The 27,997-nt window shown below is 36.2% G+C and overlaps 1 protein-coding gene across 2 annotated transcripts in view; it reads right to left on the bottom strand.

Annotated features, from left to right (window-relative positions):
- Nucleotides 1-27,997, bottom strand: part of UGGT1 (UDP-glucose glycoprotein glucosyltransferase 1) — a 117,859-nt gene that overhangs the window by 44,364 nt on the left and 45,498 nt on the right. Inside the window, exons 18-26 of one of the 2 annotated variants that reach the window (XM_035726581.1) lie at nucleotides 21,365-21,529; nucleotides 13,051-13,171; nucleotides 10,269-10,367; nucleotides 9,350-9,373; nucleotides 8,737-8,831; nucleotides 6,388-6,594; nucleotides 5,503-5,634; nucleotides 4,585-4,715; nucleotides 2,566-2,661 (exon numbers count right to left, since the gene is read on the bottom strand). In XM_035726581.1, coding sequence (XP_035582474.1) covers nucleotides 2,566-2,661; nucleotides 4,585-4,715; nucleotides 5,503-5,634; nucleotides 6,388-6,594; nucleotides 8,737-8,831; nucleotides 9,350-9,373; nucleotides 10,269-10,367; nucleotides 13,051-13,171; nucleotides 21,365-21,529 — 1,070 coding nt within the window. The remainder of the gene's footprint in view (nucleotides 1-2,565; nucleotides 2,662-4,584; nucleotides 4,716-5,502; nucleotides 5,635-6,387; nucleotides 6,595-8,736; nucleotides 8,832-9,349; nucleotides 9,374-10,268; nucleotides 10,368-13,050; nucleotides 13,172-21,364; nucleotides 21,530-27,997) is intronic. The other variant, XM_035726582.1, reaches the window with a different exon arrangement.

Here is a 27,997-nt window from a genome sequence, read left to right on the forward strand (position 1 = left end):
AGCTGTCAATAATTATTCCAAAATAACATTTTGTTTTTTACTCTAATACAGCTGTTTTCAAAGTGTGGCTCCAAACCAGCAGAATCAGCTTCATCTGGAAATTTGTTAGAAACAAACTGTCAGCCACAACCCAGACTTCCTGAATCAGAAACTCAGGGGGTGGGTCAGGCAATCTGCACTTTAACAAATTTTCTAGGTAAAAGCCAAAGTATGAGAGCCACTGCCCTCAGATAACCTGGACTTCTGTGCTTGTCTAGAATTCCAGAAGGAAAAAGCTCACTAGAGAACAGCATTATATAAATTCTCACAAAGGGAAGAAGAAGAGAAGTCCCAAAAAGAGTCCTATAGAGTATAGCATCTGAGTCAGGCAGGCCCAGGCCAAAACCTGTGAACCTGGCAGGTCTGGGCAGAGTTCTGTGTGACATGTTAATGTTCTGACCCACTGTTCTAAGTGATCTGCAACAGGCATAACCAGAAACTGATCCTGGTTGACCTTTTAACCACTCTATATCTCTATAACAAAAAAGAGTAATACAAAAGCCAAGATTAGAGGAACAGTGGTATGGAAATGGAGAACAGTATAAACTAACAATATCATGTGGAAACATACTTGCTGTATTAGAGAAAAGACCAGAGTAAGGCCAAAAGTGACAGACACAGGAACAAGACTTGGGGGTCATACACATTTTCATGAGGTGAGTAGAGCAAACATCAAAGAATACAGTGCTTCCCCAATCTTAAGGTACACAAGCGTGACCTGGGGGGATCCTGTTACAACGTAAATACTGACTCAGAAGGTCTGGTCTGGGGCCAGATATTCTGCATTTCCAACAAGCTCCCAGATGATGCCCCACTGCTGTTCTGTGAGCCACACTTTTAGGGCAAGGATATACATAACCAATAATTCAGACCTTTTTATTTCTCACATAAATAAGAAACGTCTGATTTAAGTATAATGCTCATTTAACTAACACAACCCCAATAAGAAGAATTTCTCTAATTATAATTTGTCTCACAACAGAATTTGTAATTAGAGCATTTTAATTATATAAGACTCATGGAGAAAATGATGTTCTAAAAAGGGAAGAGATTCTGGCTCAGGACTCACTATCTTGGCCCTGAAAGGCAAACAGGATAGCAAGCCAATTGGGAAATATGTTTCCTGTGGTAATAACTAGTTGGGTTACTTCCTGAAAGTATACAGTGATGAGAAAATGGGTGCTAATGGGCAAAATCCAACTAGGATTAGCAAAGAGCCACAGAAGTCTTCACTCACTGGCAATGTAAGAAGTTAGGACACACAGCCAGTGAGAAGGGAGAGAGTCTCCATTCTAGCTTGGATCCTCAAACAGTCTGGTCAAATTTGATCCCCACAAGAACTGGCTGTAAGAAAGCATGGATCAATGAAACCAAAGTCCAATCTACCCCAGACTAATTAAATCAAAATCATAATGGAGCAGGATGCAGGCTTCAATATCTAAAGCCTCTAAGGCACAATCAAGATACATAACCTTGCCTGACTACATACATCAACTGTAGGGGTTCTTCCTAAAAACAACTTAATCTTAAGTCTAATCATGAGGAAACGACCCAGACTATGGACATTCTACAAGATAACTGGTCTGGACTCTTTAAAAAGTCAGTCATAAAAGACCAAAAAAAAACCCCAAAGAACAAAAAACACAGGGAACTGTTCTGGATTTAAGGAGACTAAAAAAGACACACAACAAAGAACTGCAACATGTGATCTGGACTAAATCAAAGAACACAACAGTTTTCAAAGGTCATTACTGGGGCCTTGGAGAAATGTGAATATGGACTGTGTACTACTAAATGTCACTGTATCAAGGTTAAATCTCTGAGGTATACCAACAGTGGAGACACTCCTAGTGCTCAGGAGATACATGCTGAAGAATTCAGGCATGATGTGTAATGATGTCTGCAATGGACCTTCAAATAGTTCAGAAAAAATTTAAGTACATATAAGTTTGTACACAAACATATACATTATATGTACTATACATACATACATATACACAAACCCACACATAGATGACAGATAAACGTGGCATAATGTTAACAACTGGTGAAGCCAGGTTAAAGATATCTGGATGTTCACTGTAATAATCTTTCAACTATTCTTTAGCTTTGAAACTTCTGAAATAAAAAACTCAAAACCAAAAGGCAAGGACTTTTTCATAATGCTAAACTTATTTTTATTTTATTGAAAACAAAACCGTTTTCAATAAAAGATGAACAATACAAGTGCTCTAACAATCTGTTTATTTTTGAGTATGAGAAAACTAAAACTGTTTCATTAAATTCTTTCTGTTTTCTAAAAGGGTACAGTCAGAACTGTGTCAGATTTATTTAGAAATAAATGTCAACTTTTATGCAACTGAGCTCTGTATATGAATTCGGCATATGAAAATGAGTATATATGAAAACTGCACACTGGACAAATTTTCCATTCCAATAAGAACTTATGTACACACTTCATATGAGGTAAAGACAACCTTAGGATTTTATTCAAGAATATGCATAAATTCAATATTAATTCTGTACCTATGTCTGTCTTCAAAAAACTGGTACTCGATTCTTGCATCTCCTTTTGGTTGAGCTGACAGGAGAGCATCCACCTTCATTACCAAGTCACTTGCCCTGAAAGACATGGTTGGTGAAAATTTAGCATCTTTAACTGAAGGTTTTTCCAATTATTGCTGAACATAATATAATCAGCCTAAGTACTGAATGCCAACAAGATGGTTTGAAGAACATATGAACTTTATACCAAATGGCAAGAGAAAAACTGGCAATTATATAGTCCACAAAGACTCCACAAAGAGGGGGGGGTGGTCCAAGGGCACATCACACCAAGCCTATGCCATGATATGATGGCTTCAAGTCTTGGGAACACCTCCTGACCTGCATCAGGGAAGTGTTTCATAGGCCAGAACAAAGGGCATCACTAAAAAGCCACTGAGGTAGGAGGAAACCTCTTTATCTGTAGCCTCATTATTGGTTGAGATGAAAAAAGATTCCTTCCTCTATCACACAAGACTTGGCAAAGGAACTACTCTGGCAGCTATAAAGGTCAATATATCACTAAGACATGCATCTTAAACTCTGCAGCATGAGGGTATATGAGATGAAGAGAAAAACCGTAAGAACTTTTAAATTTTATATCTTCCCACTTATTCACCAAAGAACACTATCAAAAGAATGAAAATGCAACCCATGGAATGGAAGAAAATATTTGCATATCATCTATCTATAAGAGATTGATACCCAGAGTATTTACATATTTACATGGAACTCCTATAGCTCAATAATAAAAAAACAATTAAAAATGTGCAAAGTAGGGGCACCTGGCTGGCTCAGTTGGTGCAGCGTGCAACTCTTGATCTCGGGGTTGTGAGTTCCAGCCCCACTCTGGATGAAGTGATTACTTAAAAAAAAAAAAAAATGTGCAAAGCACTGGAAAGATATTTTCCCAAAGATATACAGATGACTAATTAGCACGTAAAGAGCTGTCAATATCACTAATCATTAGGGAAGTGCAAATCAAACCACAAAGAAATACAACTTCATACCCATTAGGGTGGGTTATTACCAAAAAAAAAAAAAAACAAAAACAAAAAACAAACCACCACCAGAAAATAACAAGTACTGAAAAAGATGTGGAGAAATTGGAACCCTTATGCATTACCGATGGAAAATAAAATGGTATGATCTCTGTGGAAAAACATACGATGGTTCCTCAAAAAATTAAATATAAAAATACACCTTTCAACTATATTCATTTGATATAAAACCATGTGTATATGACTTATAGGCTCTAGTTATATAGCAGGTACATGGACCAGTTAAATAATTCATTTTCTTCCACTGGGAAATAACTCATTAAAATACATTAGTTAGGGGCGCCTGGGTGGCTCAATCAGTTAAGCGTCTGCCTTCAGCTCAGGTCGTGATCCCAGGGTCCTGGGACTGAGCCCCACATCAGGCTCCCTGCTCAGTGGAGAGCCTGCTTCTCCCTCTCCCTCTGCTGCTCCCCCTGCTTGTGCGCACGCTCTCTCTCTCTGTCAAATAAATGAATAATATCTTGAAAAAAAAATACATTAGCTAATAATAACACTGAAAGAATTAAAATAAAAATTAAAAACCAACAATAACCAAATCATCACCTTTGGAGGTTGCAAGAGAAACAACTCATTATTCTATACTAGTAAATAAAAGAAAAGCATTTAACCTGACTTTCCTTTCATGAACAAAATAAAACAGATAAGGGAAAATATCTCTTTACAAAAGTATCCCAAGATAACAAAAACAAAAACTCACCCCTCTATTCTTGCATATGTTTGAATTTTCCACAACCAAAAAAATGAAATGGAAAGACCTAATTCAGTTCTTTAAATAAATTAACTTGTTTCAACAGAAGCAAAAATAAAGACCTGAATTGAAAAGCATTATTATGTGTTCAAACTGGAAATAAAACACCACGAAATAGGTAGCATGAGGAAAGTTCAACTAACACAGTACCTATGACATGCACTAATTAATTTTTTCCTTGGGAGAACTTACACATCTTCTTCTACCCGAAGCTGTTGAATATGGGATTTGATTTTCTGTCCTGAAGTTTTTAAGATGATATTTTCTAGGAGGTGGAAATCGTCCTGATTAAAGAGTTCACTGTCCTCCAGTGGCCCAATGATCTGTGAAGAAGAACAGGTGGTCGGTGCTAGACTCACAGCTGGAAAGAAGCCCTCTGCTGTCCTCAGGCTATCTTACAAACCTAATCACTTTAAAGACCCAAGACTTGTATACATCGAATAAAATCAATGAAAAAGGTAAAAAGAGAACCCAAATCAACTCATCCAGTTATTTATTTACTTATCAATTTCTCAACTACAGAGGGTAGACTTGTATACTTCACAATATTTTTATAGTAAGCAACTCTGAAGTAAAACAAAATAGTGACATAGTTTCATTAATTCTCGCTGAATATAAAAAAACAGAGCCAAACCAGAGATGCAGTGTAGTGAATGACAGCAGAGATTTCACCCTCAGTGCTAAGAGATTAAAGTTTGGTATATCCCCCCCAGTCTCATGTCCCTGGCTGTAGATATGTATGAAATAGTCTAACCCTGCGCCAATGAAGGTGACAGAGACTACACAACTATGAACACAGTCCCCACAGGGGATGAGTACTTCGTGTATCAAAGACTTATCAACTTATTCTCTGAGAGACACCACACTCTCACTGCCACCGTACATGTGGCAGGACATAATTATACAGCAGGAAGGTTTTACACAAGGATGCTGTGAAAAGCAAACCTCCTTTGAAATAAGGGTGCAGAAATTATCATCAGCCCTGCATATGCCCAATCCCCTTTGGAAAGAGTGGCTCTGTTTGAAGAGTTTACTAGCTTTGGACAACACTGCCAAGCCTGTTCACTGATCTAATTTGAGGTCAAGTTTGTCTCAGGACAAAATCCTCACCCTTCCATTGCTGATCACTGCCCTCTGTCCCTTCTTCAGCTTCAGAACATCCCTGCAGTACATGGCATGAGACAAAATGAAATCCATTTTGGAAGACTCAAAGACCTCTTTAAAAAGACTGAAATCCATGCCCTAGGAAAGTAATTGTTATTAAGGAAAAGTAATTGTTATTAAGCAAGCCATAAAATGAATAATCATAATGAATAAATCATAAAATGCTCTTTCAATGGAAAGTCAGAACTAATTTTAAGAATTAACATTATGATGTCTCAATTCTCCACTCCTCCCATTTCCTCCCACCCTCCCACTTATCAAGTAATGCTTATTTCCTGCTCCTATTGTTTTATGTGGTTGCGCCACTGGCAAATTATTCTTCATTATACCTTTATTCTGCATTTTAAAATCTTGCTAATTTCAAGGGCCTTTTTTCTAACGGAAACATCAAGTATACTCATCATTTTATAAGAATTTTAAATCTACAAAATAGTCCAAGAGGTAGTAACTTACATAATGAATACATGTGGGGGCTTATATCAGAACACATCAAGAACACAAAAGCTCTAACTCATAAGAAGCTTCAATCACAGTTTTTTTGCTCTATAACAAATCAAATATTGCCTGTCTTTTAAAAACTATATAAAACAAATGGCTTTGTTCTTAAAACATGAATTTATATGAGTCATATCTTAAAACTTTATTTAAAGGTATTAAAAGTGGTAAGGGGAATGTGGCAGAATTGTTATATCTTGGAAAGATTCTTCCAAACTAAGAAAAGACTCTGAAACTCAGTACTAAAATCACAAATCCCAATCATGAACAAGAGACATCAGACCATGGGAATGAACTTCTGTGGAAAGTAACCCCATGCAACACACAGAGACTTACCCCGACAGAGAACCCCCCAATGTCAGCTCCTGCAGCCAGGGCCTCTGCAGTCTCCTCCTTGGCCATTTTTGTGATGAAATTCTTAGCAGAGTTGGAGGTCTGTGTTTGGAGAGCTGCCCAGATTGCTCTGGAGATCTGAGTGTTCTTATAACTTATATCTTCACTAGGATTATTGATCATGCTTATTCTAACATTGTTACTGGATTTCTATTTACAAAATGGGAAATAAGAGTTATATGGTAGATGTTTTGAACTTAAAAAGTGGCATTAACATCATCATATTCCATTAAGTAGCAAATACAACCTCTCTTCAAGGTCTTCAGTCCTCTTCTGTATACAGAATAAAATTAAAATGCTATAGCCAGGCTTTCAAACCCCTACATGAACTGGTCCCCAGTCTACTTTTCCAACTTCATTTCTTACCATCCCTATATATATAGCTCCATTACAGACCATCAGAGTCCTGTATTTCCCAACACATTTTGTATTATTCTAACACACTCCACGCTTCATGTTGGCATACAAAACCCCAAGTCCATCCCATATTTCCTCCCCTCAGTCCCAACCAATCTTCAGGCTTCTATTCAAATACTTCTTTGTTCACATGGCCTTTCCAGATGCCTTGCAAAAAATTAATCTCTCCCTGGGACGCCTGGGTGGCTCGGTCAGTTAAGCGTCTGCCTTGGGCTCAGGTCATGATCCCAGGGTCCTGGGATCAAGTCCCACATCGGGCTCCTTGCTCAGCAGGGAGCCTGCTTCTCTCACTGCCTGCTACTCCCCCTGCTTGTGCGCTCTCTCTCTCTCTCTCACTCTCTCTCATAAATACATACATACATACATACATAAATTCTTTTAAAAAAAAAATTAATCTCTCCCTGAGTAAAAACATAAGAATCCATGTTGGAAAAGTTATCTGGGACCCATAAAACCTTGTGTCATGAACATAAGCAACAAAAAGTCATACTAATGTGTATCTAAGGACGCATACAAGAATAGTGATAGCAGCATCCTTCAGAATAGCCCCTAACTAGAAAAAAACGCCACTGTCCATCAAAAAGATTGAACAAAGTTTTATAACTTTGTGGTATAGCCATACAATACAATACAGCACAATGAAAAAGAACTAACTACCACTACTTGTAATATCATGGATAAATCTCAAAAATGTTGAGTAAAGAAGGCAAACATAAATAGGTGAAGGGGGTGATGGAGACACAAGCAGGAGAGGGCTTTCTGGAATTTGATAATTCTGTATTTCTTGACCTGGGTGTGGTCACCTGGATGTTCCCTTTGTGACACTATGTAACCTGTGATTTGTGTACTTCTTTTGATTCTATATTTTATTTCAATTAATTTTTTTTTTTAATTCTCAGGGCACTTGGGTAGTACAGTAGGTTAAGCATCCGACTCTTGGTTTCAGCTCAGGTCATGATCTCAGGCTTGTGAAATCAAGCCACGCATAGGGCTCCGCTCTCAGCATGGAGTCTGCTTAAGATTCTCTCAACCTCTCCCTGCCCCTCCCTCTAAAATAAATTGAGAAAAAAATTTTTCAATTCTCCCTTCTTGTTCTCCCACTCTACCACCACTCAAGCATTTATAAATTTGAGTTAGAATCTTATGTATCTACTTTCCTTCATCCTGATTTAACTTTGTTTTGACCACACCATCTGGTCTACTCCTTTAGACCATAAAGGCACTTAGCATGTTAGTGAAGTTGAAATCACCTTGATATTTTAGTACTTCAATAAGCCTCCTCGGGACACAGGGTGGTAAGGGGACATGGGAAGGGTATGAAATTTGGATGAAGAGTCAATCTGAAACTGCTCAGGAAAAGGAATTGTAACAGCTCATTCTCTGACAATAACACTCTCTAGAGGAGTCCATTTCTTCCCAACCATTCACCACTGCCATTCACTCAAGTTCTACAATTTATGTGCTATGTGTATTTCAGACCATCTATATGTGCATCCCTCTGTGTGCCTAGATCTGCTTCTATAATATGAGGACTAAGGTGTCTGCATGGTATTTCCCCACATCTAGACCTCCTTCAATGAAAAGGCCCTGCCTTCCCCATGCAATATACAGCATGATCTTTGCAGCATCTCTGCAGCAAAACATGAAGTCACACAATAAAAACTTGTCTATGATAAGCATCTCATTTTTTTTTTCTCTATAAGAATCTATACCCTTAAATAAAGTCAGAACACTGCAGTCTCCCCTCTTTTCTCACTATTGGGCAGACCTTCGAAGAAACAATGGTCCTTTCCCTCAAGTACTAAAAAAGCAGGACTCCCGCTTCCCACCCAGAACAGTAACATCAGCACACAGAATGGAGGTGCAGATACTTGCCTGATGTTTAATAGCATCATACAGTAACTGTCTTCCAGAAGGGCTATCAAAATCCCCAACAATCCAAAAAGTTACAGGCCTAATAAAAGAATCATCTGTAGAAAAACAAAAACAACACACTGAGTCGGAGGGAAGAAAGCACATTCTATGTTTCAATATTGTTATTAAGCCAAATAATTTCTGAAAACCATGCAAAAAATAAGAAAATGACAAGTTTAATAAAGATACAAAGCAAAAGTAGTGAAACTTCTATACTAGAATGAAAGAAGGGTAACCTTCCATGTGGCTTAATTACAAACTAGGAACATGCATTTATTAATTCTACTATGGCTCAGGCAACTGTTAACATATACATGAAAAAGAGCCTTTGAACATGTGGGTAACATATCACAGTCTTTAATCATACTAATTTGTAACTTTCTGAAATAGAATTCTTCGCAAACATTTATACAATTTATACAAATTTTATCTGCATTTGACAAATTATCTACTGTTACCCACAGGTTCCAGAAATGTCACAATAAAGTGTCAATAAATTCTGAATCACAACATTGCCTGGAACCACATAAGATAATTAAGAAAAGAACCCAAACATTCTGAAGTTTAAAATTACCATAGATTTCCTTGGAGGACATTCCTAGAAAGAGGTAAAGGAAAAAGAGTAGAAGAAAATGTCATTGCTATAACTGATGCCTACCTTAAGAGTCAAAATTTTAAATAATGCCTAATATGATCAATCTTCTCTCTGCCCCGTAGTCCCCTTAGCTGTATAGCACTGTTCCAGGGCCCCTCGGAACCAATTTCTTTGAGGAACCAAATGGAGCAATTGCTTTTATTTACACAGATATGGGAAGCCAGAAATTCTCCCTAGGACAAGGCTACAGCATAGATAAAAATAGCTGCCTTAAATGACAGTCAGTGCTTTGAAAGGATAGTAAGATTGGCCAGAGGGGGAAAGGATCTGTCTGCCATTAAAATATCATTTCACACAGTATTAGCCTAAATAACTGACTCCATATTAAAAATCAGTTTTAAAATGTGCACAAGGATTCCTAGGACCAAGTTAATCTTATAAACCCTAAAAAATTTAACTCAGTGTTGTCACTGAAGAGGCAAGTCAAACCAATTTTCAATCCATTAACCCATGTTTAAATCATAAATGTTTTCACATTTTGAATCATGAAAAAATATTTCATTTCACCTTAATAGCTAATAAATAATATCTAATAAAAGAAAACAACATTTGAATTTTCAAAAACTCCACTTTTTGGTGTTTCAAAAACTCCATAAAGAATTGAATTTTAAACAGGTATTTTCTGGGTTCAAATCATTAAGAAATAATTAAAAAAAGAAATGATGAAATCTCTTTCTAGCAGACACTGAAGACTGAATTATTTCTACAAATACCAAAAAATAATAAAAGAAATGATAAAATCTCTTTCTAGCAGACACTGAAGATTGAATTATTTCTACAAATACTAAAAAAAAGAAAAAAAAAATGTTGAATCCAAGATAAGCCTAAAATGGATTACCTTTCTTGGTCAGATAGTTCATACTATTGGCTATAGCAGCAGTCTTGCCTTGGGAATCCAAAACAGTAAACCTAGCATAGTCATCCACAAAAAAGTTATCTGGAAGAGAAAGTTGAAATAGATTCATAATTAACGTGCCTAAATTCAATCTAATGTTAATATTCAACTGATAATCTGATTTGTCCATAATACAAGATATATAAAAATACATGAGTGAAATCTATTGTTTCAGGTTTATTGAACAATTACTGCCCTCGGACCATGCTCTTACCGTTCACTTCCCCTCGAGTTACTTTTGTTAAAATCCCAGTTTCATGTAGTCATTCCTTTGATCTAAACTACCCAGTAATTTCTTCCTACCTACAAAATGGTCTCCATCCTGTATCAGAAACCCTCTATCTCTAAGAATCTCCCCAATCTTATGCATTCTTGCACTCTAACACTCTTCTCTCACCATCCTCCAAGCATAGGTGGCTCATCCACCCCTCCCTCTATGTCTGTCCACCCACTCACCCATCTACCCTTTCACTCAACAGACCTTACCAAGGACCTACTATCCTTTAAGTCAATATTCCAGTAAAAGGAAAGAAATGGTAAGTAAGACAGACACAGCTCATGACATCATGTAGGGGAGGGGAGAAAGCACCAAAAGTCTTAAAGTCTTAAAACATAGTATCCTTCTAAGAAGGTCCCAGGACAATAAAGGCCAAGAACAGTGTAGGTAACAAGGGAACCAGGACCCCTGGGTGAGAAGGATGCCAGCTGCTCCTTCACAGACAGCTCCAAAATGTTCACCAGGCAAACTACATTTTAGCCCCTGTGAGCCAGCATCATTCCACAGCTGGTCACTTCAACATTCAGTGGAGAAAGATATCCAAACACACAGAACTACTGTTGTGCTCCTTATCCATGAATACTCCAAAGAGAACTCTTTATAGTTTAGTTTAAAATGATGGGGGCGCCTGGGATCGAGCCCCGCATCGCGTTGGGCTTCCCTGCTCAGTGGGGAGCCTGCTTCTTCCTCTCCCTTCTGCTCTGCCTCCTTGTGCTCTCTCTCTGTCAAATAAATAAGGAAAATCTTAATAAAATAAAATAAAGTAAAATGATGGAAACAACAAAAACTTAGGACAAAGACTCCCAATACTGCTTGACTTGCTCTATTAAAACTTCTGGTAAAAAGCTAAAACCTAACTATGAAGAAACAGATTATGTCACTTTCTGACTACTTCCTTTTTCAAATATAAGCAGAGATGTACATCTTCCTCTATCTAAAAGAAAGGGAATTCAGCTTCAAGGAGATTAGAGACAGGTGCCATAAACTAACAACCACACCTAGTGGAGTTCTGTGTGCATCACACCCTACCACAACAGCAAATGCCCGTGGTTTGTACTTCTCTGTTACACCTATCTTTTCTCACCCAGTGAGACTTCCGCAAAGTGGCCACAGCTCCACCTTATTTCCAGCTGTTTGCTGAAATGGCCTTCAGAGCAGCAAGGAAAGGCATAAGGAACAAATTGGCATCTGGGCTTCACACAACTACCTCTGAAAAGGTATTCTTGTGAAAACAATGTAAACACTCATCAACTGAAGATTAGGTAAGCCAAGTGTGGACTGTGTGGACTATCCATACAAGAAAATATTAGTAAGCCATAAAAAGGCAAAAAAGTACTGAGACATGCTACAACACGGATAAAACTTAAAAACATTATGCTAAGTGAACAAGAAGCCAGTCACAGAAAGCTCCTAATTATATGAAATACCCAGGAGAAAACTCCCTTAGAAACAGAAACTAGATCAGCAGCGGCGGAGGGGATAGGAAAAAGGGAAATGGAGAGTGGCTACCAATGGATACATGGTTTCTTTTTGGGGGAATGATATATGTTCTACAATTAAACAGTGATGATTAGACAACTTTGAGAATAGGCTAAAAATTGTAGACAAGATTGTGAAAGACTGAGTTTTACGGCATGTACACTTTATCCCAATGAAGGTTTATTTTTAGATAGGCATTCCTAGCCTCTCAGAGTCAAACCACCTGGGGTGTTTGTCCACATCACTGCTAGCTGATTCCAGAACAAGGATGAAGAAAAGACAGCTGCTTAACAGCTTTACGACTGTAAGAAAGTCAACAATACAGATGTAGTCTCATCACCTAAGGCCTAAAAAGCTGGCATTTAAAAGACAATGGAGGGGTGCCTGGGTGGCTCAGTCAGTTAAGCGTCCTACTCTGATTTCGGCTCAGGTCATTTTCTCAGGGTTTTGAGAGGTTCTGCACCAGGTGTGGAGCCTGCTTAAGATTCTCTCTCTCTGGGGCACCTGTCGGCTCAGGTCATGATCGCAGGGTCCTGGGATTGGGCCCCCGCACCGGGCTCCCTGCTCCACAGGAAGCCTGCTTCTCCCTCTCCCACTCCCCCTGCTTGCGTTCCTGCTCTTACTATCTCTCTCTGTCAAATAAATAAAAATAAAAATAAATCTTTAAAAAAAATTTTCTCAAAAAAAAAAAAAGATTCTCTCCTTCCCCACCTCCCTCTCTAAAAAAAAAAAAAAAAAAAATGGATATTTTTCAAAGTTTACAAGGATTTATACACGAAGAATTTCTCTCTTTTTGGAGAAAACTCTTATGAATTTAGAGACTCATGTTATGAACTAAAGGTGAAATGAATTAAAACAAGATTGTGTCATAATCTTGGGTTATCTTTTAAACACTGCAATCCAATAGATGCAAAGATTCTGAAACACAAATGAAAAAAAGCCCAAAGTTGTTCCTGAAATGCTTCTTACTGGTTGCTGTTAAATCCAGGTATTCTCGCTCAGATGTCAAAATCCTAGAATTGATTCGTGGAACAACATTTGGCTGATTCATGATATACTCTACCACATCCTGATCATGGGACAGTTCACCCTACAAGAAAAAAAATTAACAGGGTGGGGGCAGGATAAGAGTTAAACAAATTAGAGCAGTAATAATTTATTAGAAAGTAAAAAGTCATTAACTTTACAATCAATAGCTTCTTATGTATTGATAACACTTAAAAACAGAAGTTTCCATGTTATAGGTTCCTATCATTGCCAAGCACAGCTTGACAGGTTATGTATGTATATTATCTTTAACTCTTTCAACAACATGAGACAGATGTTATTGACGATCCGTTTTAAAGATGGAAGCTGAGGTACAGAAAGTTTACATAACTTATTCAAAGTTACAGAGCTAAGGAGATTCAAGTATGGAATGCAAAGCCAAGTTTATGTAGTCTCTCCACACACTACTGTGCTTCCCCAGAAATCAGCAAGCCCTACAAATTAGGTAAAAGTTACCATAACCAAAAATCCATCCTGAGAGCTGTTCATAGTTAGCCTCTCTCTAAAGGAAAAAGCCAAATGCCTTCTCTCAAGCACTTAATGTGCTTAGAGCACTTAGTAAAGCACTTAATAAAAATCACTCCAAGGAGCATCTGGGTGGCACAGTTGGTTGAGTGCCTGACTCTTGGTTTTGGCTCAGATCATAATCTCAGGGTGGTGAGATCGAGCCCCGTGTCAGGCTCCATGCTCAGCATGGAGTCTGCTTAAGACTCTCTCTCCCTCTGCTCCTCTCCCCTCCCGTACATTCTCTCTTTCAAATAAATAAATCTTAAAAAACAAAAATCACCCCAAGCTTTTTTCAATCCCAGACATCAAAGTAATGCTACATTTCCAGAGTCACAATTATATTTCAGGGAGGAGAAATCATTTCTCATTTTTTCTTCCCTTTCATACCTCTCAGATATATAGAAATATTTGTACTTCATTAAGGTGATCTCAAAGCCATGTGTAAATGGCTATAGAAACTTGCAAGTTCTTCACACTCAAAATATTTCATATAAAACCATATTTTAAAGCAATTTTCAAGGGAGAGATAGATGTAAATCAAATATACACAGTAAAGTCTAAAAAACTCCAATTAGGCATCTTCTGTGGCTACTTATCCTGAGAGACAGAGAACTTGTATGCAAATTCTCAAACTATAAACTAATAATGAGCATATGAACCAACCATACAACTCAAAAGACCACAAAGTTACTACATGACTTAGTATAGATGTACACCCATGTATACAACTTTGGTCTCTCTGATAAATCTGAATTGATGCCACTTAGAAGCCTAGTTAGCTCAGGGAGGGCAATTTGGCAATATCTATCAAAATTTTAAATGTACATACCTTTTAATACAGCCCATCTACACACATACACACACACACACACACACACACACACACACACACACACACACACACAATGGTTGTTTCTAGAAAGAGAAGATGACTGGCAGGGGAACAGGAGTGAATGGGTGAAAGTTTCTCTTCATTTATACCTCTATACACATTTGAATTTCACACCATCTGCATATCATACCTTTTTATAGTGACTCTAGTTCAAAATTTTAAATGTACATTACCCTGTGACCAATTCCAATAACTGGTATTTCTCAAAAAAAAAAAGTTACAAAGATATACATGTAAGACTATTCATTACAGCACTATTTATAACAGTGAAATTCTACAAGCAATGTCCAACATAAGGGGATGAAATAAATTATTGTTCATTCTCAGAAAAAAAGAAAAAACTATGCAGCAATCTAAAAGTACTAGCAGAGTTATATGCTCAGAAACACAAAGCAAAGATATATTCAATTAGAAAGGTAAGCTAAAAAATACATATGTAAATATCTATTTCTATATACACGGGGGCACAAAGGGCTATTTCTCTAGGGATTCTGATGAAAGGAAGAACCCTCATTTTTACTTTAGACACTTTAATATTCTCCCAATTTAGTATTTTCTAAATATGTATAGGAGCACATATGACTTTTGTCATAATATTTCAAATAAAATTTTCTTTAGCTAAACCAAACCAAACTTCTCACTGGCGATATAAGTAGAAACAGAGGAAAACTAGCATTCAAAGGGGGACTATTTAAAAATGATCATTCTTTTACACAACAGATATCTGAAAAACAGAAAAACTCTTCTGAATTTTTACATCCCACAATGTTGAAAAAGAAATGCTTTAAATGGATGCTGGAAAACCAAAATGTTTGAATTATCTTTTATCTTTTCATTAATATCACTTGAACAAAGAAAATAATTATCATTTCTTCTAGACTATTCTTAACTTTGGAAGATAAGCCACACTCATTCAAATAAAAATTGTTTTCACCTTTTATCCCAGTAGCTGCATGAAGAACAAACTCCTTAACAAAACTACCTTATTCATGAGGGAGCATACAACAGAATTTAGCCAACATTTTTTTTGTTTGGGGGTTTTGTTTTTTGGGTTGGTGGGGTTTTTTGTTTTGGGGGGGTTTTCTGGTTTGTTTGTTTTTTTATAAATGCATTAACAATCAGCATGGTAAGTAGTTTTTAAAACTATTTTTTTTGGTCTTTTCAACAAATGGTGCTGGGAAAACTGGATATCCACATGCAAAAGAATGAAGTGGGACCCTTACATACTCACACCACACACAAAACTCAAAATAGATCAAAGACATAAATAGAAGCGCTACAACTATAAAATTCTTGGAGAAAACATTGGGGAAAATCTTCATGACATTAGATTTGACAATGATTTCTCAGATATGATAGCAAAATCACAGTCAACAACAACAACAAAAAACAGGTAAGTTGGACTTCATCAAAATTCAAAACTTCTGTGCATCTAAAGACACTATCAAAAAAAGCAAAAAGACAACAGAAGAGAAGAAAATATTTGCAAATCATGTCTCATAAGGGATAAATTTGCAAAATACATAAGGAACGCTATACTTCAACAACAAAAAAAGAGCCTAATTCAAAAAGGAGTAAAGGACTTGAAGAGACATTTCTCCAAAGAAGATAAACAAATGGCCAATAAGTACATGAAAAGATGAAGATGCTCAGTCCCATTAGTCCTTAAGGAAACGCAAATAAAAACCACAATGGATAAAAGTGGCGTGTGCACGCGCACACACATACACACACACATACGTACACACACACACACACACACACAAAATGGAATATTATGCAACCATCAAAAAATGAAATCTTGCCATTTGCAACAACGTGGATGGAAGTAGAGGGTATTATGCTAAGCAAAATAAGTCAATCAGAGAAAGACAATTACCACATGATCTCACTGATATGTGGAATTTAAGAAACAAGACAGAGGATCATAGGGGAAGAGAGGAAAAAATGAAACAAGATGAAACCAGAGAGGGAGACAAACCATAAGAGACTCTTAATCACAGGAAACAAACTGAGAGTTGCTGGAGGGGAGGGAGGTGGGGGAAGGGGGTAACTGGGTGATAGACATTGGGAGGTTATGTGTTGTAATGAGCACTGGGTATTATATAAGACTGATAAATCACAGATCTGTACCCCATGAAACAAATAATACATTATATGTTAATTAAAAAAAAAAAAACAGGGGCGCCTGGGTGGCTCAGTTGTTAAGCGTCTGCCTTCAGTTCAGGTCATGATCCCAGGGTCTTGGGATCAAGCCCCACATTAGGCTCCCTGCTCCACAGGAAGCCTGCTTCTCCCTCTCCCACTCCCCCTGCTTGTGTTCCCTCTCTCACTGTCTCTCTCTCTGTCAAAAAATAAACAAAAACCTTTAAAAAAAATGTTTTTAATTAAAAAATAAAAATAAAAAAAACACAATAGGATACCACTTCACACCATCTAGAATGGTCATCATTAAAATAATAGAAACTAAACAACTATTAATGAGGATATGGAGAAATGAAATTTTTGTATATTTGGTGGTAGGAATGTAAAATGGTATGGCTGCTTTAAAAAATAATCTGGTAGTTCCTCAAAATGTTAAAGACAGAATTACCATACACAATCCAGCAATTCCACTAGGTATATATCCAAAAGAATTAAAAGCAAAGACTTGAACAGATATTTGTACACCAGTGTTCACAGCAACATTATTCACAATAACCAAAAGGTGGAAACAACCCAAATATCCAACACATGAATGGATAAATGTGGCATATACATATAATTCAATTTTAATAGGAAGGAAATTGTGATACATGATACATGTGACACACATGAACCTTAAAATAAGCAAGACACAAAAATGACAAATATTCTATGATGCCACCTAGAACAGGCAAATTCATAAACACAAAAAGGAGAAGAGTGGTTACCAGTGGCTGATGAGGGCCAGTAATGAAGTGTTACTGTTTAGTGGGTAAAGAGTTGCTGTATGAGATGATAAAAATGTTCTGGAGATAGCGGTAATCAGGTAGCCAATGATTCTATCAATCACGGCTACATACGAAGCCCCAGTAAAAATTCTTGACACCAAAACTTGGCTGAGCTTCCTTGGTTGGCAATACCCCATGTGCTATCACACACCAATGAGCAGGAAGAGCAACGTATCCTTACTTCATGGGGGGAAGATAATAGAATCTTTATGTTTGGAACCTTCCCAAACCTTGCCCTATGCACCTCACTGTTTGGCTGGTTCACATTTGCATTATTTTATTATCATAACACAAATTATAAGCATAGAACTATCCTGAACTCTGTAAGCTATTCTAGCAAATTACCAAAATTGAGAAGGGTATTACGTGTCCCTGCATTTTTAGCCAGTTCATACTAAGTGACAGTGACTTGGGGATCCCCAAACTTATGGCCAGTGTCTGAAGTAAGGGCAACCTTGTAGGAAACTGTGTCCTTAAACTGTCACATTTGGCCTAATTCTGAGTAGTTTGGTGTAAGAAGTCATTACAGGCAGAAAGACTATTAGAAAAAATGACTGGAAGGAAAGCCCCTAATTTTGATATTTAAGAAATGTAATGTACTCCATGTAGGATAACTCATAGTTCCATACCTAGACAAATTGGTGAAATGTCCAAAATGAAACACAAATAAAGGACCCTGAAAACAGGAACAAGAAGAGATTCCTAACACAGACTGGATCCTCAATAAGATTAACAGCTGTTTTCTCAAGAGAACCCACAGAGATCAAATGGCAATTGAATGACCTATTCAAACTGCTAGAAGGAAAAGATAATCAACCAAGAATTCCATATCCAAGCAAACTATCACTCAAAAGTGCAGGGTAAATGAACACATTCCCAGAAAAACAAAAAGAATTTTTCACTGGCAGATCTAACCCAAAATAAACACTAAGAAGATTTCCTCAGGCTAAAATGAAAGGACACAAGACACTAACCTGAATCCCCACAAAAAGATTAAGAGCACAAGTAAAGGTAACAATATAGATAAATATAAAAAGGGTCTGAATATATTTTTGTTTGTAACTCTTTTTCTATTTCACTTATGAGACAACTATAAAAGGCAATACTTATAAATTGGTGCTGATGGGCAAATAATATAGAAAGATATGATTTGTATGACCATAACAACATAACATGGAAAATAAATAGAGCTATATAACAGCAAAGATTTGGGATACTAGTGAAATTAATTGATATAAAAAATGTAACAATTATATAAATACATAAAAATCACATAATATTAACAGATAAAGGACAAAAACCACATTATCATCTCTATAGATATAGAAAGAGTATTTGACAAAATCCAACATGTTGATGATAAAAAAAAATTCAATAAACTAAGAATAGAAGAAAACTTCCATAAACTGACAAAGGGAATCCACAAAAACCCTGTAGCTAATATACTTACAGGTGAAAGACTAAAGCTTTCCCCCCTAAGATTGGGAACAAAACAAGGATGTTCATTCACACTACTTCTATTCAGCATGGTACTAGGAAGTTCTAGACAGGCAATGAGACAAGAAAAGAAAAAATAAAAAAGAGATAAAGACATCCTGATTGAAAAGGAAGAATCAAAACTATCTCTAATTACAGATGACAGTATTTTCTATATAGAATTTTTTCAAAAAAAGCTTTGGAATAAACAAGTTCAACAAGGTTGCAGCATATAAGATCAATATACAAAAATCAACTGTATTTCTATTCACTATCAACAAACTAGCCAAAAATTAAATTAAGGAAATAATTCCATTTATAATAGCATCAAAAAGAACAAAATAATAACAAATAAACTTAATGAGAGAAGTGTAAGACTCCTTTCATTGGAAACTACAAAACATCACTGAAAGAATAACAAGACGTAAATAAATGGAAACACATCCTGGGTTCATGGGTTAGAAAATTCAATATTGCTAAGATGCCAATACTCCCCAAACTGATCTAAAGATTCAATGCAATTCCTATTGAAACACAGTGGCCTTTTTTTGCATATACTGACAAACTAATCTTAAGATTCATATGAAAATGAAGGGGACATAGACCAGCCAAACAATCTTTATAAAAGAAAACAGAGAAAGAAAAACCCAAAATATGGTTTTGGGAACCATAATGTGGAAAATTCACACTTGATTACAATAGTAATCAAGACTGTGAGGTACTTACATAAGAACAAACATATAGGCGAATGGAAAACAATAGGCAGTCTAAAAATAAACCTATACATTATTGGTTAATTTATTTTTTACAAGGGTGCCATGATACTTTAATGGGAGAAGAGCACTCTTTTCAATAAATAGTACTGGGACAACTGAATATCCCAAAAGACATTCAGTTGCATTCCAAACTGTATATGAGAAAAAAAGGTGGACTTCTACATCACACCACATATAAAAACTAACTGAAAATACATCCAAGAATTAAATGTTAAAGAGAAAAAACTTTAACACACAAAAGAAAACATAGGTATAAATCATCATAACCTAGAATTAAGCAATAATTTCATACAAATAGCACAAGCAACGAAAGAAAAAAAAGTAAATTGGACTTAATCAAAATTTAAAGCATCTGTCCTTTAAAAGATTGACCACCAAGAAAGTGAAAAGACAAACCATGAAATTAGAAAAATACTGACAAATCCTATATATAAGGGATTAGTACCCGGAACACATACAGAACTCATAACAATAACAAAACAAGTAACCCAATTAAACACAGGCAAATAATTCTAATAGACATTTCTCCAAAAAAAAGATATAAATGGTCAATAAGCCCGGGAAACAATGCTCAACATTATTCATGTTTGAGTAATGCAGGTCAAAACCACAATGAGATACCACTTTATATCCACTAGGCTATAATCAAAGAGACAGTATCAAGCGTTGGCTAGAATGTGGAGAAAATAGAACCAGCATACATTGCTGGTAGCAACGTATAATGGTGCAGCCGCTTTGGAAAACAGCCTGTTAAAAACAGAATTATTAAACAGGCAATTCTCCTCCTAGGTATACACACAAGACAAATGAGAACATATGTCTACACAAAAACTTGTACAAGATTGTTATTATTCATAGTAGCCACAAAGTAGAAACCTAAATTTGTAACAAATGATGAATGAATTTTTAAAATATGGTATATCCATTCAAGGAACTATTAATTGGCCATTAAAAGAAACAAAGTACTGACACATGCTCCCACTGGGTAACCTTGAAAACATTACACTAAGTGAAAGAAATGAGACACATAAGACCACATATTGTATGATTCCATTTATATTAAATGTCTCAAATAGGCAAATCCACAGAGAAAGAAAACAGATTTGTAGTTGCCAGGGTCTAGGGCAGAAACAAATGCAGAGTGAATGCTACAGGGCGTTGGATTTTAGGGGTGATGATAATGTTCTAACATCAGAGGTTATACTTGTATAAACTCTGTGTATACACTAAATACACTGAATTGTCCACTTTAAAAGACTGAATTTTATGGCATGTGAATTATGCCTCAACAATAACTATTTTATACATATATATAAATTATATGAATATTATATATATAATATTTGAGTCTTTCCAAAGTCAAAATTCCTTACAAGTAGAACAAAAGTCTCTTAAATATTTAATCTTGACAACAATAAACTTAGCTATTTCAAATACAATGCACAAAGTCTTGTGAATATTTTCATTATAGCACAACTTCCTGGGAATCCATAAACCAATTACAAGTGGTGTATAAAAAACAGTAATACTTAAAGAATCTTATTGCTTACTACAGAGCCTACAAAAACATAAGCAAACCATTCTCTTTCAAAATCACCCTTGATACCACTCACCAAGTACACTGCTCTTTGGAAGAAGGTTGTGGTCTCCAGGATTTTATGCATTGTGATGGTTTCCAACTCATCGGGATCTAACTGTTCCTTTTCAAACGGCATTCCATTGAACAGAACAACAGGCAGTGGCCCAACCCCAGTCTGCTCATAGTAGCCTCTTGCTTCCTGAAACACAAGGGACCACAAACATTTTTTGTCCTTTATGAGACAAATGGACAAAGCATAGTTTTCATACATGCATGTGCTAATGAGAAAAGTAAAATCAACAGAAATATGGTCACCAAGAAATAACAAAAGAAATGCCTTTAAAGAAATATCAGAAGAGACACAGTTAATATCCTACTGGGTAATTTGAAACTGATTACTGAGTTTTTGTAAAACCACAAAACGTTGCACATTAGGAAGTGATTTGGGGGTGAGGGTAATTTGAAGCTGCCCAGGCTACCAAACTTTAATTACATATACTCTAGCCAAGACGTATAACAGACCTTTCAACAATGATGGAGATATTCTATCTTTGCTGTCCAATGCAGTAGCCACTAACCACATGTAACTACTGAGCACTTGAAATTAATTAATTTTCATTTTAAAAGCCACATGTGGCTAGATGCTACCATAATGGGCAGCACAATGACAGACTGCCATAAATTATGAGTGCTCCTGGGCAGATAGCCTGAGATGAAATATTTACACCCCAATTTAAACTTGAAAGGATCCCTATCACTAACATAGAAATTACACTTTAGAAAACAAAACAAGGCTAGTGGTAAAACAGCGCTTGAAAATTGCCCTAAAATATACTAAGCCCAATCTTTTTCCTTCTCCAAGACAAAAGAGGTTCCTTAGCAAGGAAATGTCAGGCCAACAAAAAGGTAAATATATCTAAGATGAACATTCTTCTCTGGTGGTCAGTATAGGGGTACATTCCCCCTACATATCAACCAAAAATTCATAACTAACTTGTCAAAGTAAAACATATATCACTACCCAAGATGTAAAAAGGATTCCTTAAAACATACTTGTTAGACATCTTTTAACTAATACTTTCTGAAAATAGCAGAATTATATATATTTATATATAAATAGAAAAGTACTTCAATTGGGTAACTGACAATCATCAACAGCAACAGACTACTTAGTTTCTAATCAGATCTAGCCACAAATAGCCACAAAATTTATCAATTTGTCCAGTATTTGTCCAATAGCCACAATAGTAACTAATGGTACAGACTTTCTGCACAGGCAGAAAGGCCTTCTATGTTGATTTCTGCCACTTCTATATATCATAGTTTATACTTTTCTAAAATTTACACTTCTAAAATTCTTACCATGTTAATTCTGTTCTTTGATGTCTCAACTATTTCCCAGACATTCATTAAAAACTCAATTTTAACATACTTTCAGTTTTGAAAATTATCCCCCAATAAAACAAAACAAAACCTACATTATACCTCTTAAGTGACAAGAAGAAATGACACTGGTTTTCTCTGGAAATGGCAACTGAGTGAAAATCAGGAGTGGGAGGGAGATGTTTTGACTATATATACCTTCTTTTCTTACAAACCATAAAAAACTTACCAGACCAAATAACAGAATGCAGCCTAATTACCAAAAAGGCAAACTTAAAAATTACATGAGAATTTCTACCAATAACTAAAAATGTTAACTATAAATAATTTAAAAACCTTAATAATTACAGGCAAGATCTTATGAATGAGCTACTCACAATGATAACTGAAATTTATAAGGACTCGGAGTTAACATGCCAAACGCAAAATGTCTACATGTGTAAGTTAGGACTTTTCTTAAATATCATTATCTATCTTATTAGCTTGAAAGATATAAATACACACCTATCAGACTACATTATCTCCTGTTTAAAAATGCCACTTTAATTATACTGCCTAGTACAAATAATTACAACTTTCAAATATCATATACAGAGGATATCATAGCTTCAGATTTATACAAAAGGTACAGATATTTATTTAAAGATTTTTATTTACTTATTTGAGAATGAGAGAGAGAGAGAGAGAGAGAGAGAGAGAGCATGCACGCACATGCACAAAGGGGGAGGGGCAGAGGGGGAGAGAATCCTAAAGCAGACTCCCCGCCCAGCACAGAACCTGATGCAGGGTTTGATCCCAGGACCCCGAGATCATGACCTGAGCTGAAATCAAGTCGGCTGCTTAACCAACTAAGCCACCCAGGCACCCCAGCACAGATACTTATAAGTGTAGTAACAATTGCTAAATGATATTATTCCTCCTTAAAAATTTTTCAAAAGAATCTTTTTCTTGGGCTTTTTCATGTGGAGGCACAGCTGCTACAGTTTTGAAAATCTTACTAATCATTAGATTCTTAGGACTTCTGGGAATCTCACAACATCCTTGTCATGAAAGTATGTTTACTCAAATAGGAAATTAAGTGGCCTAAGATCATCTGCTTACATAGGAAGGGCCTCTAATCAGTACAGATGAGGAAAAGAGCCAAGACTGGGAAATTACTGAGGAGCTAGGTCTGTGACACATTTATTTGATTCATCAGTAAAACCAAGATTTCAATACATATAAAAATATCCTTTTTATCAATTTGTCCAATATTTCTCAAGAAAATACCTTTGACATAGCAATCATCCACAATGAAAAGGAAATGTGTACTGTTTCTTCAGTAGGATGAGAAAATTAAAGTGAAACGTTTTCCAGGTGAGGAGATGAGTGAAATAGATAAAGGGGATCAAGAGTACACTTATCATGACAAGCACTGAGTTGTGTACAGAATTATTGGATCATTATACTGTACATCTGAAACTAATATAATACTGTTATGTTAATCATACTTGAATTAAAAAAATTTTTTAAAGCAATGTAAGATCTAATGTTAAAATGGTAAAGAGCAAGCAAGCAAGCACACTGGGGTAAAATCAGGCACTTCTCCCTTCCAAGGGAAAAAAAATAAAATTAAAAATTAAAAAAGAAAGTTACACATTTTCCAAATGTAAAATATGAGAAAACTTCATGAATTCCCTCGATTCTTTGGTATTCCCAAATGGCCCTTCTCTCCTTTTATTTCATCTATTCTTTTTCTACGGAGTATTATTCTTGCTGTTTGTGTCTATCTAGAAAATCACTGGGTACCTTATCATTTTATTTTAAAAAACACATAAGGCAAGTGAGTGAATGGAAGTATACAATACAACAATGGAACCGTGTTCAGTCTACCCTGAATAGACCTCATGACCAGCTGCAACACTAAACCTGACTTAATACACTTTAAAACAAGGGGACTTAACACTAAAGCAGCAGTGCCATCAGTATCATGGCTGAAGAGAACATAACTCATTGGTGCTTCCCAATCCTGAACAACAATTTGGCATCTATCCACAGACAAAAGTGCCTTTGTGGAAGGTTTCGGATCCAGCACCATATGCCAAGGAATCCAGAAGAAGGTTCACCCACCCATGCATCATGTGACAGACATACAGATTTCAACCCTGTCTGTGGACCCTGCATTGGCTCATCAACTGGCTCCAGTCCCTCCTAGCCATAGTCTGAGAACCCACTGGAGCAAAAAAAATATGAGGGCGCCTGGGTGGCTCAGTCGGTTAAGCGTCTGCCCTCGGCTCAGGTCATGATCCCAGGGTCCTGGGATCCTGTCGGGCTCCCGGCTCAGTGGGGAGCCTACTTCTCCCTCTGCCTGCCACTCTCCCTGCTTGTGCTCTCTCTCTCTCTTTCTCTCTCAAGTAAATAAAATCTTTAAAAAAATAAAATAAATTTTTAAAAAATATGAGATTGAATGCATTGGAAAAGATAAGAAGAACAATCTGACTTCACTCCCATCAGCCCTCCCCCAAAGCAGCACAGCTTAGGGCCAAGAGAGATCTTCTGGGCCCATGATTTCTCCTGCACGGGGGAAACTGAGAGCAAGTGAGCAGGTAGGCAAGCACTCAACTTCCCCCACTATAAGGAATACTGCCAAAGAGGCTCATTTCCCTCTTACCCCATCTAGAGTATTGAATTGTGAACTGTGTGACTGGGGTAGAAAGAAGCTGGAAGAGGGCAGCAGACAGTACCAAGAAAGCATTTAAAGGGGATGGATCCTACTTACTGCATCACGGACTCCATCAAGAAGCCCACCCATGAGCCACTGGGGACACTTCATCCATAGATCCCACCAAATGGTTCATGGACACACTCCACCCACACTCACCCTCACCTTGTGGCCAGTTCCCTGTATATGCTCCTGACAGTGGTGGCAAGAGTGAGCTTTAACCTGATGGCTAGTGAGCAAGCACAGAAAACCAGCCCAAACGTGTGGGCCAGAGAGACAAAACATTGGAGCGTTAGGGCCACCTTGGGGAAAACAGAAGAAGGGCAGTCAGCATCCAGCCTTGGGCACTGCAGAATCGAAAATTACGCATGCTTAAGAATTCTGTACAAGAAAGAACAAGAATGGAGTATATGTATCCACAGATGGCCTGAGAAAGCCTCAGAATTCCTAGCAGGTCTGACAAAAGGCACTTGTCTCCCAAAGGCAGTAGGTAAAGACTGTAGGAGGTGACTGCTACCTCAAATGCAAAAAAGCAACACGAAACTGCAAGGAATATCAAGAAAGCATGATAGCACCAAAGGATAGCAATAATCTTTCAGTAACCAATTCCAAAGAAACGGACATCTATGATTTACCCAATAAAGAATTCAGAAAAGTTGTTTAAAGGGAAACTCAATTACAAGAAAACATAGAATGATAATGCAACAAAATAAAAAAAACACACACATAAAATTTAAAGTTTAATAAGAGAGAAATAATAAAAAAGAACCAAACAGATATTTTGGAGCCAAAGAATGCAATAAATGAAAGGAAAAATGAAACAGCATTATTATCAGAATGGATCAAGCAGAAGACAGAATCTGTGAGTTAGAAGACAGGAACTTTGAAATTATCCAGAGGAGAACAAGAAGAACAAAAAGAATGAAAGAAATGTTATCTAGATGATTTGCAAATTACTAGAGTTCCAGAAGGAGACAAGAGGTTTGAGAAGGAATCAAATAGCTTATTTAAAGAAATAATGGCTGAGAAGTCCCCAAATCTGGGGAGAGATTTGATTATTCAAGTTCATGAAGCTTACAGGTCACCAAACAAAATCAACTTAAAGAGATCCTCTGCAAGACACATTATAATAAAACTGTTAAAAATCAAAGACAAAGAGAAAATCTTAAAAGCAGCAACAGAAAACACTTGTAACAAATCTCAAGGGAGAAACAGACAACAACACAATGTGAGTAGAGAAATTCAATACCTCATTGTCAACAACAGATAAATAATCCAAACAGAAATTAGTAAAGAAACACTGGAATTTAATTATACTTTAAACCAAATGGACCTAAAAGACATATATAGAATATTCCACCCAACAGCAGCAGAGCACCTGGCTTCTTAAGCACATATGAAATATTCTAGAAATCAGTAACATGAGGAAAGCTGGAAAATTTACAAATATGTAGAAATTAAACAACAAACTCCTTAATCATTGAGTCAAAGAATAAATGAAAAGTGAAATAAAGAAACATCTTGAAATAAACAAAAATGGAAATATAATGCACCAAAACTTAAAAGGATGCAGCAAAAGTAGTTCTGAGAAGGAATTTCATAGTGATAAATGCCAACATTAAGAAAAAAGAAGGATCTCAAATAAAAAGCCTAACTTTACACCACCAGACACTAGGGGAAAAAAAGAACTAAACCCAAATTTAGCTGAAAGAAAGAAAGAAAGAAAGATCAGAGACCAGAAAAACAAATAGACAAGTTAACTAAGCTGTTTTTTAGAAGATATACAAAACTGGCAAACCTTTAGCTAGACTAAGAAAAAAGAAAAAAAATTAAGTAAATAAAATCAGAAAACAGGAGACATTACAACTGACACCACAGAAATGCAAAGTATCATGAGACTTCCATGAACAATTTATATACCAACAAACTGGGTAACCAAGAAGTAATGGATACATTTCTAAAAACATACAACCTACCAAGACTGAACCATGAAGAAACATCTCCTTCACTTAAAAGTAAAAAAGTTTGTAAATACATTTTTATTGTTTTAAATTAAAATGTCTCAGAAATGTATTTAGATTCCTTGCCTGAACATTTATTTTCAATAAACTGACTACCTTGTTCCTGCTTGCAACAGATAAAGGTCCTCTTACTGTATTTAATATCTCACAAAAAATAGTATTATCTTTAAATAAAATTTTAAAATATTTCCCTGTATCCTTATTACCACACTTTGCCATTCTGTTTTATTACATTTCTTAATATATTTTTATCTTTAGCCTAAACATCAATATTGTAAGTCATATCCTGGCAAGCAGACATTATACACTTCTAATAGCTTTTATGTGGAATATACATCACACAAGTACTACCACTGCACTGTGTAAAAGAAATTTGTTTTTCAATTTAATAGTTAATATGCCAGCTAAAAATTAATGATATTGTCACAAAATTGAAATATAAACTGCATTCACAAACACAAAAAAGTAACCTGGTTTCTAAACTGTTAAATGCTAAGTACCCAAATACTTTAACCACCACTACCCTTATTAATAACAACTCCCCCAAAAAGGGAGGTAAGGA

The sequence above is a fragment of the Zalophus californianus genome, chromosome 3 (genome assembly GCF_009762305.2).
Source record: "Zalophus californianus isolate mZalCal1 chromosome 3, mZalCal1.pri.v2, whole genome shotgun sequence".
Taxonomy (NCBI): domain Eukaryota; kingdom Metazoa; phylum Chordata; class Mammalia; order Carnivora; family Otariidae; genus Zalophus; species Zalophus californianus.